We start from the raw sequence: 13,324 nt of genomic DNA on the forward strand, positions 1-13,324 counted from the left end.
ACCTCTAGTCAGGGTGACTAGTACATGGAACGCTCCGCCTTACCTTCATACCTTGTCTGTTGTGTCACACCCTTTATAGGAGCTGGCATTCCTAATCTCTTCTACCTTCCCAAATCATCTAAAGTACACCCCCCACAGAAGCTTACCTGATCTCTCCGTCCTCATTGACCTCTTCTTCCTCTTATTTCCTCTGTATTCTCTGATTAGAGAGTAATCAATGTAGCACTTGAAGGAATGCTGCCTTATTTGGCCTCTGATTTATTTACATGGGTTAGTCTTATTTACCCATCTAGACTGCATGAGGGTTGAAATATGATTTCTAAATCCACAGAAGCATCAAACACAGTGCCTACTTAGCACATAGAAGGTAGTCAATAAATACCTATTAACCAACCATTCTAAAAGAAACAATTTATCTGCCAATCCCAAAGCTAGGCTGCCGCTCTTGTGCTGTGGGATAGAATGAGGCAAAATATGAACCCCTGAAATTTCACAGTGCCTCTCCTCCAAACGGTTCCCAGTCCCTTCCCACTGGTTATCTCACTTGGTTCTATAAAATCCGGGAATGAAAGGCAAGGAAGGGCAGGAGGTTTCTTAGAAAGTACATGCATGACGTAGTGGCACCCTTGGGGGCTCAGACATCTGATGGTTGTCCCACCTGTGGGGGTGGTACAACAGAACCTCCATTAACCAAAGCCCCCTGCCCAGAACCCTCATTTACACAGAAGTATGTGTCTTCATGTTTTCTAAGAGGCAAATTATAGCAAAAATAGTATCAAGTCAAGGATTTATTTCAAAATCCACATCCTTGGAAGGCTCTTCAGTCACTGTATATACAGCCCAATTTTGAACACCTTCCTGGATATGAGAATTGATCACTGTAATAATCAGTAACATTTAATGAGCACTTACTATCTGCCAGGAATCAAGCTAAGTGCTTTAAATACCTGATCTCATTCATCTTTACAAAAAGCCTACGACATATTTATTACTGTTGTTCTCATTTATGACACCAAAAGTGAGATATCTAGAAATAGAGCAAACTGCCCAAGGTTACACACACCTAGGAGCCAGCATTTGAACTTACATTGTGTGATGCCAGACCATAATGGCTAGGATCTGCTGATAATAGAATATTTGCTCTTCGACAATCACAGCCATTAATCATTAAGTTGATCTTCCTGGTATATTATATCTACTAAGATTTGAAACGTTGGCAACAAACTACAGAGTTATTTTGAAGAACAGTCTGGAGTAGAACTTTGTGGTCAACTTTTTGTCTAAAATCAACTAAGGAGATTGCCCTTCATCTCCAAACCCACATTCTAGTTAATCAAACTTTTATCGGGCTGGTGAGCTCTGGAGAAAAGAGAGCCTGGGCACGAAGAGTTTTTCACTCCATTTTGCAGAAGACAATCTCATTGCCAATTTGTTGGAAAATGGAGGATGGATTGATAATAGGAAAAAAATTTTTTTTTTGGAATAATGGCCCTAATCCACATTTCTAGAGTTCCTGAAGGTGATCTGAAAGAAAACTGGGTAGATATGACTTTCAGTCACCTTTGGTTTTCCTGGGAAGAGGTGATTTCAGGAATGGTGGGGGAGGTATATTTGTTTAGCTTAATGATATGGGGGGAAGTAGGGATGAGTTCAGTTTGGTGAGGAACAATTCCATTGGTCAGTACAGGAGCTGTTAAAGCAGATATTCTGGTCTGAGTCAAATTTGCATTGCCCAGTGATTGCCAGGAAGCCACATGAGAGGAGAGTTCTCTGAAGCACTTACTTGCCGCTGAAGGTGGTGATCAAGCTTGACGGGCTCATGAGAAAGCATTCCTGTGTGGTACCAGAGGATGGTTCCCTTATGCTGCTTTTCACCGCCACCGATGCCCCTGCAATACCACGGCAACCTTAGTGAGCTGGCATGGCGTCTCTTCCTTTACAAGAGATTCTAAACTATCCTCAAGAATTCTGAGATGCTTCTAGGCCCATGACTAGGAAGAAGCTTGGGACCCTCATCTACAGACCCACTCTAAGAGGATGAATTGTGGAAAACACTTGAATTTCCTTCAGTATGAGAGTAGATGGAAAATGATTGTGAGATTTCAATTCCATATGTTATGCTTAAAATAAGTAACTATTGAGCTGCTGCCATGCCTTGCTAACCCAGCACTCTTCCGCTATCACCCAAGAGCGCAGCATCTCTGGAAGCTTTCTGCTACAGGCAGGAACTAGAGCCACACAAGGCTCTAAGAAAACATCAGGAGACAAGCTCCATTCTCCCCTCTGCAGAGACTGCTCAGGCTGCAATTCACTCTCCTTGGATCAAAAAAAAAAAAAACACCCCACTGCCGTTGAGTTCATTCTGACTCATAGCGACCCTATAGAACAGAGTAGAACTGCCCCATAGAGTTTCCAAGGAGCACCTGGCAGATTCAAACTGCCGACCTCTTGGTTAGCTGCCGTAGCACTTAACCACTATGCCACCAGGGTTTCCTCTCCTTGGACAGCATCCCCTTTTATTTCATTTTTCCCCTCAAGGCTTTCCTTTTGGTTAAGTTTAAATTTTGAAGAGTCTTGACCTTACATGGGCTATGTCCCAAAACTTCTGAAAATTTCCAAATTGGAAAATAACAAACAAAAGCATATAATTTTCTCATCTGCAAAAACAGGGCTAATCCCATGAGGACAAATGCAAGAATGTTGGAAATTACAGCTTAAATGAGCAACAAGAAGTTGCTCTGAGATGGAATAAAGTGACACATGGGCCATTACTTATTCTTCCTGCATCTTTGTGTTGGTATTTGTCTTAGTCATCTAAAAAAAAAAGTCATCTAGTGCTGCTAAAACAGAAATATCACAAGTGGATGGCTTTAACAAAGAGAAGTTTATTTCTTCACAGTAAAGTCGGCTAAAATCCAAATTCAGGGGCTCAGCTCCAGGGGAAGGCTTTCTCTCTCTGTCAGCCTTCTTGCCAATCTTCCCCTGGACTAGGAGCTTCCCTACACAGGGACCCCGTGTCCAAAGGAGGCGCTATGCTCCCGACACGGATTTCTTGGTGGTATGAGGTCCTCATCTCTCTGCTTGCTTCCCTTTCCTTGTGCCTCTTGTAGGATAAAAGGCAGTGCAGGTCACACCCAGGGAAACTCCCTTTATACTGGATCAGGGATGTGACCTTAGTAAGGGTGTTACGATCCTACCCTAATCCTCTGACATAAAATTATGATCTCAAAATGGAGGACAACCACACAATACTGGGAATCATGGCCCAGCCAAATTGATACATGCATTTGGCGAGCATAATTTAATCCATGACACTATTCAATCATGCTATTCTTCTGATCTCAGATTCAACCCAAGAGTCCATCTCACCCCAGTGGGCTAAGAAGGCATTGTCAATTAATAAGAATTGACACTTGTTACTGTGATACAAGATAACATTCGAAATGATGTTTTGGAAATTAAACACTTCTATTTCAACCTTGAGGGACTCTGTATTATATGCTTGTCTGAATATTATTGTTGAGTGATCAGAGATGGTGAGATTGAGAAGGAGCTACCAAGGAGATGGACAAAGGAGACAGTCATCACTGCAACTTCTCTTCCCCTACCCACCCAAGGACAAAAGAGGCTGGACCTTTCTTCCTGTCTCAAGTAGAATCATTTCTGTGCCTGGATTCAATAGGAAGCTCCTGTGGGACAAGCCTTTAAACCTACATATTATCTCATTTTTAACACTGACAGAAAGAAAAAAAAAAATTGGTGTCCTTATTCTTTTGATGCAATTCTTTCTGAATCATTCTAATCCATCAGAAACAGCAACTGAGTCAAAACATGCTTTTGGCAGAAGAGGGATAACCTTCGGATATATGATTTGTCTGTTTAAATCAGCAATAATTGCACCACACAGGTGTACTAAGAGCCAGACTTGGAATAAGACTGCTCCCTACCTGTAATCTCTAGAAGGCTTCACTTACATACAAGGCTTGTCAGGGATTTCAGGTTGACTGATGTTTCCTTATTTTGTGGTTACTTTTTGCCCTGGGGCAAATGGCTTGGGAAGGGAACATCTGAAGAAAAGTGAGTGAGGACTAGTTATGTTACCAACTGCCAGTCTTTAAAGGCTGCCAGTTTAGCACATGTGATGAAAGCTGAGTTCTGGAATGTAAAAGACAACACGCCCAAACTGGCTTAGGTGCAATGGAACTTTTGAGATGTCTGCTTTTCCCTAAGCCTAACTGTCCTGCCAACATTTGCCAGCTATTAAAACAAAAGGGGATGGGGAGGGGGAGCAAGTGAGTGAGATGAATGAACCTTGCTGTGTATGAACCTCTCAAAAGTTTTGCTAAAGCTATGACTCTTCCCTTGTGACCTTTTTAAGAAAATATTTTCTGAAAACACATTGAAGGTTTTTATAGTTTTGGGGGCTTTTATAATTATGGAAGTAAATGCATGGGTAAAGGTATGGGTGGGAAAAGCAGCTTACATGGGGACTGGTGAAGTTTCTGGCTGGGCTTTGGTTACCTTCGAAGGTCAAAGATGAACTGGCCCAGGTGATTTCTTTTGGTCCCTTCCAGCTCTAAATTCTATATTCTAATGACCTTCAAAGCCCAAGAGCGTTGCCATTGAGTCGATTCCTGTCGATTGTATTCCTTTAGGACAGAATAGAACTGCCCCATAGTGTTTTCAAGGAGCATCTGGTGGATTGGAACTACCAACACTTTCGATTAGCAGCCGAGCTCTTAACCGCCACATTACCAGGGTTCCCATGACCTTCCAAAGGGAAGTCTAAAAATGTTCTCTATACTTTCCCTCAATTTCAATGCTGGTAAAAAGCAGAGAATAAAAGAAAAATAGGAAGGCAGAGTTACCTTTCTCAAGGTGACAGATAAGCAACTGAAATTTCTCTGATTTCATTCTAAGAGAGTTTGATCATTTTTATTTATTTACTTTGTTATCTATCTGTCTGTAGCTGACAATGCTCACATATTAGTTTTTCGGATTTTAGGCAAGGAAAACTGGAATGGAGTTTTTGCCAGCACTGTCTTGCCATAGCATACAATGACTTCTTTACGGCAGAAGCGGATATCTGGATAAAGCATGGGACATCAAATACAACACGGAATCTGAGCCCTGTGAGTGACTGTAAAAATGAAATCCCTTCTATGTACGGTCAACATTTTATTATCTTTCTCTCTACTTCAGAAAGAGATTTCTTTGAAGGCAAGAGGCACCAGCAGTTTTTCTTTCCTGACACACTTGGTACTACCACATGTTAGAACATACCTCATATATAATTTCCATCTGGATAGCAATAATTCTATTTCCCTCAAGAAATCCTAAGAGTTCAAATGAGTGAAAATAATGGCTACATTATCAGATAATCCTGAAAAGCTAAATTGTTAGTTATTTGAAAAAATTACAAGTATTGTAGCACACCTCAAAAGTGATATTACATATTCTAGATAAGAATATGTTCTCAGGAGCTGAAGAAGTTATAGGGCAACAAATCAAGCCAATAGCTTTGGCAAAAGTGGGGGTAACATCTATCCATCTATTAATTATTTTATCTATTCATTCATGACCAAAACTTTACTTCCAGAAAATTATTATGACCATGAAAAATGGTCTGGATTGGCATTAAAAAAGACCAGAGCCAGAGAAACCATCTGGGCAGCTATTGTAGTCACTGGGATGAGAAATAAGGAGGGCCAGAGCTGAGATTGGGATGTGACAAGGAGCAGAGGAAACAGAGATCCAAGGTCAGCTGGAGGATTAGAAGAACAGTATCAACTGTCATGAATATGGGAGTACAAGACATTTGTTTAGGGTCTTCGTGGACTTGTTACCAAGTTTCTTTCCTTTAAATTGGAATTCAGTGGACAAGTGGTTCTGGAGCCCTGCTGGGTATTTTCTGCTTTCTTTCCTACTTAAGGCCATCGGTATAAGAGGAGGGGCTGTGACTAAACTTCAGGACTGCTTAGGTAAGCTGTGCTGGGATGACAAGCAGGTGGTATAGTTACATTTCAGCTTCCTGGGTTTGGAATTTCCTTCCATATGGAACATTGGCTGGAGTGACTCCCTTCTGAAGAGATCAGTTAATCTTGGATGTTTACAAAAAAAACTGATCCAGACCCAAACCTAAAGAAATGGTAAAGTAGGGTAAATTCAAGTTCAAACCCACCTATTCAACCCGTTTATCATTTCTTCCTGTACCTAACTTCTTTCACACCACTTTTCCAATTTCCTATTTATAATTTACCTTTCTTTTAGGTGTAAATCTGTCCCGGAATATTAGCATTTTAATGAAGATTCTAAAACAGTTCCCAGGGGTGAGGATTAGGGAGATGTGGACAGAGGAACTTCTCTAAGGGTCTTTTTCAAGTTGTCAGTTCTCTCTACTCCATTATACATAAAGATTCCTATGTACTCCTTCCTGCCTTGGTTTAAGACCACTATTCTAAAATCTTAGATCTTAGATGCTTTAATAGAATAATGGAGCTATTCCAGTGGAAAAGCAGACAGTAAAATACATTTGGGGCTGGAAAAGATTTTGTCCAATAACTTGTCTAATTTTGTTAACCAGTAGAATAATTATTTCTCCTATTCTGAAGGCTGGTCCTATTGACCTTCAGGGTGTGACTGGCAAACAAATGTAGAAGGTGTGTGTTATTTGAGTAAAATACGGTAATCAAATAGGACCATCAGATAGGTTTTCTCTACTAATTCATATTGGATCTGTATTTCATTGATGGAAAAAGTAATCATGAGATTCCTTTGAGTCTACATTCCCATGAGTAATAAGATAGTATATATACAGTACTTACTACATGCTAAGCAAGGAGCCCTGGTGGCACAGTGGTTAAAGCACTTGGCTGCTAACTGAAAGATCTGCAGTTCGAACCCACCAGCTGCTCCGTGGGAGAAAGATGTGGCAGTCTGCTTCCGTAAAGATTTACAGCCTTGGAAACCCTATGGGGCAGTTCTACTCTGTCCTATAGGGTTGCTGTAGGGTCGCCATGAGTTGGAACTGACTCGACAGCAGTGGGTTTACATACCTACTGGTCTTATTCTATTCATGCACTCAATTTGTATACTTTTTATGTACTAATATTCTTATTCAATTCTCTTAGGACCCCAAGTGATCTAGGTAATATTATCATTGACATCTGACAGAAATATGAGGCTTAAATAATTTGCCACAGAGCTAAAATGTGACTGAGCCAGAATCTATGTTCTGAACCACTGCACTGGGCAACATCTCTAAAATAATAGACCATGAACTTAAGTGGAGAACCTCTGGTGTGATTCTGGCTTAGAAAAATGGAGGCAATCAAAGAGTGATTAGGAATTTCAGAACATTAAAATTGAAAAGGGCCATAGAGATGGTCATCTCCTTTTTGGAGATAAGACTGAGATCCCAAAAGGTGATATGTTTCCCCTAAATCACAGTTAATCAGTGGCATAGCTGTAATCAGAATTCAAGTCATCTGAATTCTCACTGAGGCTACTAAGGGGAAGAAATTGGTGAGACCAAGCCAATTTAATAAGCTCATCAAAGAGATAATTATTTGAACGGAACAGACGGGGGATAGGTTCATCTGGGTCTGAAAACACGTGAAAAATTCTACCTGATTTTTTTTTTCATCTGGTGCTAATCCAGAGTCGGTAAGTTTTCTATTTAGTCATTTAAGAACTACTAAACCCTCTTCGAAAGCTGATTCTCTGGAGAATTTCCAGATCTTATCATGACTTCAAATCTATAAGGCCAAACAGGCCCCTTCTAGAATAATATCCTCCTTGGAACACTTTCACTAGAACTAGCTCACAGATTCAACCCAAATTTACACTTAGTTTGTTCCCTAGCCACCAGCCCAGTGAGCATTTCATGGTGCTCTGCTGCCATCAACTGGCAAATTTAAGTCAAGAACACATCTGCTGCAAAAGACCCTTAAAGCATTACAAAGCAAAGGTGTCAGTCACCTTGAGGACTAAGGTACACCTGACCCAAGCCATGGCATTTTCAATCACCTCATGTGCATGCGAAAGCTGGACAATGAATAGGGAAGACCGAAGAAGAACTGACGCCTTTGAATTATGGTGTTGGCAAAGAATATTGAATATAGCATAAACTATAAGAAGAACTAACAAGTCTGTTCTGAAAAAATACAGCCAGATTGCTCCCTGGAAGCGAGGGTGGCAAGACTTTGTCTCACGTACTTTGGGCATGTTATCAGGAGGGACCAGTCCCTGGAGAAGGATATCACGCTTGGTAAAGTAGAGGGTCAGTGAAAAAGAGGAAGACCCTCAATGAGATGGATTGACAAAGTGGCTGCAACAACGGCCTCAAACGTAATAATGATGGTGAGGATGGCACAGGACCAGGCAGTGTTTTGTTCTGTTGTAGGTAATGTCACTATGAGTTGGAACCAGCTTGATGACACCTGACAACAACAAGCCAAATACAGAAGCAGAGCCTTTTTCTTTATGTAAAAATATTTCCATCTTTATACTAGAACAGCTTCCTGCTTTAAAATATTTATTTATAGTAGAATCCAAGTCAAAAATATGCTAAATAAAGGAGTGATTATTTATTTATATAAATCACTTTTGTTTTGCAAAATGACGGACAGCATTGTACGTATGCATATTATATATAATTTATTTGCAGAAAGTTTGATTTGCTCACTGTGTTTACGGGGCTATGTCTACTTCATGAAACCAGGTTAAATTTGCATATAGGCTTGTATATATGTGTAGTTTGATGATACGTTTTATGTATTACTTATTGCTTTCTTATTCCCATTTCCTTTAATGAGACTTTTCTCCTATGTAGTCAGCCTTACCTACCGCCTCAAGGAAGATTTATATTTTTATTGTATACAAGAAGGAAAATCAACTTTTAACTTTTGAATTCTAAAAGAGTTTCGAAGCCCATTTAAGAAATAATATTCTTCAGGTTCTAGAATTCAACTGGAAAAGCCTAGAGACAACAGGGATTTCAAGAAATTATATGTAATTTGACTAGTTTCTTGCCATGCCCGAATGTGTCTTGGATTGTTAAGAAGAAATTGAAAGATACAGAGAAAATAAAAATAGGTTTAACACAGAGCCTGAAGTTCCAGATGAAAATGGTAGCATGAGAAGCTCCAAGGACACACTTCTCAGAGAAAATTTAAAAAATAACATCATTTAAATTTTCTGGAAATTGTCCCAAGGGAATATAACAAATGAAAAACAAAAACATTTATTCAAGAAAATATCCTAAATCTCAGTAAGTCTGTGGAACCTGAGCCATGATTTGCATCCTCCCTCTCAATCTCAAGGAATGTGATAAAACTTCCACAGTGTGGACACAAATACAGGACTCTGTTTCCCTCCATCTCCTTGTCAAGACTATAGTATTTCTTTAGGAGGGGCAGGAAACCAGTATTTCTCATCCTTCCCAGACCCACGTTGCAGAGAAGTTCCAGGTGAGTTCAGCGAAGAGGTCGGTTGTTCCCTTCCTTCCCATAACACCCCATTGTGGAGCAAAGGCTCTGCCCAGGCATGGTAGGCTAAGAACACTGAAGCTCCAGTTGACCTCACTTCCATTTGCTTCTAGGTCAGAGGTGCCATGCTGGGAGAGGCAAAACAAGAAGACCAGAGGCTCCTCCCCCTGCTCAGTACCCTGTGTGTAAATTAGGGATGTCACTCTGGGATAAATGGACCACTGTCCCTACCCTCTCCCCAGCTCTGGAGCAGTGGCTCAGAGATTTTGCTCAGGGGGAGAGCCTGCCTATAAGACCAAGGATCTCTGAGGCTCTCCCCAAGGGAAATGAATTTACTTGGAAGAGAGTGTGGGGAAGTTCCAGCCTAAGAGTGCTCTCAAAAATAATGAGATTCTGATGCTAAGCAAACAAGAGGAGGTTGGTAGCTCCAAGGGAGCAACAAGGTAAACCAGAGACCAATCAGTTTACCAGAGACAGTCACGAAAAAAGACAAAAAATGCCCTCCCAGATTCAGAAAAAATGTCAAGGACAGGATTAAAAACCTATCCCTGGAAAGGAACCCACATTTAATTGGATTGGAGCATGGAGCAATACATATTTCAGGACAAGGTACAAAATAATACAGTAATCACCAGACAATTAATGGAGCCTAAATGTTGGGTATCATACCAACAGAGGCAGACATTTTAACAGAGAGGTAAGTGGGGTTGGGGGTAGCATGGTAACAGTTAAAGGGAACACTGCTAAATCCACTGTCATCCCAGTGGAGCTGTGTGCATGTCCAAGGCTCTACCCTCTGACACGTGACAGAGGCTTCACACTGAGGGGAGACCTGTTATTGTTAGGTGCCATGTCATTGAGTTGGTTCCAACTCATAGCGACCCTATGTACAACAGAACAAAACGCTGCCTGGTCTTGGAACATCCTCAAAATCATTGCTATGTTTGAGCTCACTGTTGCAGAATGAAACACTGTCTGGTCCTGCACCATCCTCACAATCGTGGTTATGCTTCAGCTCATCGTTGCAGCCACTGTGTTAATCCATCTTGTTGAGGGTCTTCCTCTTTTTCGCTGACCCTCTGCTTTATCAAGCATGATGTTCTTCTCCAGGGACTGGTTCCTCCTAATCACATTTCCAAAGTACGTGAGATGAAGTCTCACCATCCTCGCTTCTAGGAGCATTTTGGCTGTACTCCTTCCAAGACAGATTTGTTCGTTCTTCTGGCAGTCCATGGTATATTCAATATTCTTCACCAACACCACAATTCAAAGGTATCAATTCTTCTTTGGTCTTCTTTATTTATCCTCCAACTTTGGTATGCATACAAGGCGATTGGAAATATCATGGCTTGGGTTAGGCACACCTTAGTCCTCAAAGTGATTTCTTTTTTCAGATTGGTGATGGGTAGCTAAACAAGGAAAATCTGACAGTTTTATGATGTATGAGGGTAGAAAATGGTAGTGGTGCCTCTCCGTTTGTATTCTTGGAGAGTCTAATAACAATGCAGGATAAGCGCAGAGGAAGATATGTGGCAGAATGTGTGTTTAAGCAGAAAAGGGCACCGAAGGCGTTCACTTGAGTTTCCACATCCTGACATACACGAGGGAGATTTGGAAGTCCCAACCAACCAAACCAAAACCCAAGTCTATTCCAACTAACGGCAACCCCATGGGGCAGGGCGGAACTGCCCCACAGGGTTTCCAAGGCTATAATCTTTATGGAAGCAGGCTGTCATATCTTTCTCCCTCAGAGCAGCTGGTGGGTTTGAACCATCGACCTTTCAGTGCTTAACCACTGAGCCACCAGGGCTCCTTCCCAACCAGCAGTGGGGCAAAATAAAAGGCAGAATGAGAAAATTAATGGTGCAGGAAAGGAGGGCTTTTCAGCCCTCAAGATTACAGGCTATGGCAGAGATGACAGATTTCAGGAACAGATGACAGAAGGTGACCCAAAGCCAGCAGAAACATATTCATTGATAGCTGGTGATGCGGAGATCACGGAAGTTGACATGGACAGTCCAAAGGGAATGAGACACCTCAGTAGGGGTCAGTGAGGACTTCCATGAAAGGGTATCTTGCCCTTCAGTAGAAGAACAACCATGATGCTAAGCAAGTTTAAACAGCATTTAAATAGCAACCTGGGGAGAAGGATAGGAAAAGAACACTTAAGAGATAAGAAAAGTCCTGATAGAAAATTCAAACACTGAAATGACTGAGTTTAAATCTTGAAACACTGGGGGTTTGCCAAAAAAAAAAAAAAAAAAAAACACCCTGAATGTACCTGGCAAGAAACTAAGTTTAAACCAGAAGGGACTAAATTATCATGAACACTTGAAATTAAGTTTTTTTTTCCAGCTATTAAGTGGAAAGGGTTATTGGCAGACCCTTTTAGAGGAAATGGAGCCTGTGTGGTGTAGCGGCTAAGAGCTTGGCTGTTAACCAAAAAAGGTGGGCAGTTCGAATCAACCAGCTGCTCCATGGAAACCCTATGGGGTAGTTCTACTTCGTTCTATAGGACTGCTGTGAGCGGGAATCAACTTGAGGGCAACGGGTTTGGTTGGGTTTAGAGAAAACAAGGGAAAGTTACATTTCTGCATCACTGTGTCAGAATGAGTACATTTTAAACTCCCTACAATCCATTAAGGAAGCAAGAGAGTACAAGGAGTAGTCCTGAGGTGGGGTTCTTAGTCAAATAAGCAGTCAGATACAGACTGAATTTTCAGAGTTTGGGAAAACCAGAGCCCTGGTGGCTCAATGGTTAAGAGCTCAGCTGCCAACCAAAAGGTCAGGAGTTCAAATCCAACAGCTGCTCCTTGGAAACTCTATGGGGGCAGTTCTACGTTGTCCTGCAGGGTTGCTATGAGTCAGATCGATTCCATGGCAACGGGTTTGGTTTGGGTTTTGGGAAAACTAGTTTGATGTAGTCAAAAAAGTAATGTGTTGAAAATCAGGATGCCTGGATTGAGTTTGGCAATCTTACCAACTGGCCATGTGACTTTGGACATTACTTAATCTCTTTTGGAACTCATTTGCCTGGCCTGCAAAAGAGTTGAACTAGATAATAAGTAAGATTTCTCCTAGCTCTAAAAGACTGATTCTTGGGTTTTACGTGCCCAGTGGAGAAATGCCTGCTCTTTTTTTTGCCAAGTTCAAAGAGCCATTGTCTTTTAGGAGATAGAATCCCCTTCTCTTGCCTTGGCCCAGGTGCCTAGAAGCTGGGCTATGGACAGCTAGACATAAAGTGCAGTTACCTCTGATGTTATGTCGATGGCTCTTGGTTTTGCAGCCACATTTTCCAATTAGCTCAGGATTATTCACATCACTGTGACAGGTGGAACAGTAAAATAAGGCTCTGGACAATGAAAGCAAATCAAGAATGACTTATGTGAGGCTTAACACTAGGGAGGCATGGCGCTGACTAAGTCTGCCTGCCATCAAGTTGTATTTGCTTTAGTGCTTCCCCCAGCCCCATAAAGTAATAAAAAAGAAAATTACCTCTTGACTTCCTTTGCAGATTCAGCAATAAAGAACCCTATTGTGTTCTTACGAAGCTTAACTTGCGCAGATGGATTTAGTATCAGACCACTGGAAACAGAAAACAAAAATACAGTCATTTTTTCCTCTGATTTATGCGGCAACATTTGATGTTTCAGACTGTCATTACCAGAGTTAATAGGAATCAATCTCCTTTTACTGCCAAACACAGTGGAAACTGTGAATTTGACTATATTTAATTCTTTGTTTGACTGCTGCTAAATAGACCCAGTGGAGTTAGGTAAGCACATGATTCCTGTGGTCCAGGCACGGCTGAGCTGAGGGTTAGTTTCTCCATGATT

The 13,324-nt window shown here is 41.3% G+C and overlaps 1 protein-coding gene across 1 annotated transcript in view; it reads right to left on the reverse strand.

Moving 5' to 3' along the window:
- The window catches only part of KCNU1 (potassium calcium-activated channel subfamily U member 1), a 176,247-nt gene that overhangs the window by 82,311 nt on the left and 80,612 nt on the right, over positions 1-13,324 (reverse strand). The window contains 2 exon segments of the mRNA XM_064271943.1: positions 12,598-12,840; positions 12,984-13,074. Of these exon segments, the coding sequence (XP_064128013.1) occupies positions 12,598-12,840; positions 12,984-13,074 (334 nt within the window).

This window comes from Loxodonta africana, chromosome 19 (genome assembly GCF_030014295.1).
Source record: "Loxodonta africana isolate mLoxAfr1 chromosome 19, mLoxAfr1.hap2, whole genome shotgun sequence".
Taxonomy (NCBI): Eukaryota; Metazoa; Chordata; class Mammalia; order Proboscidea; family Elephantidae; genus Loxodonta; species Loxodonta africana.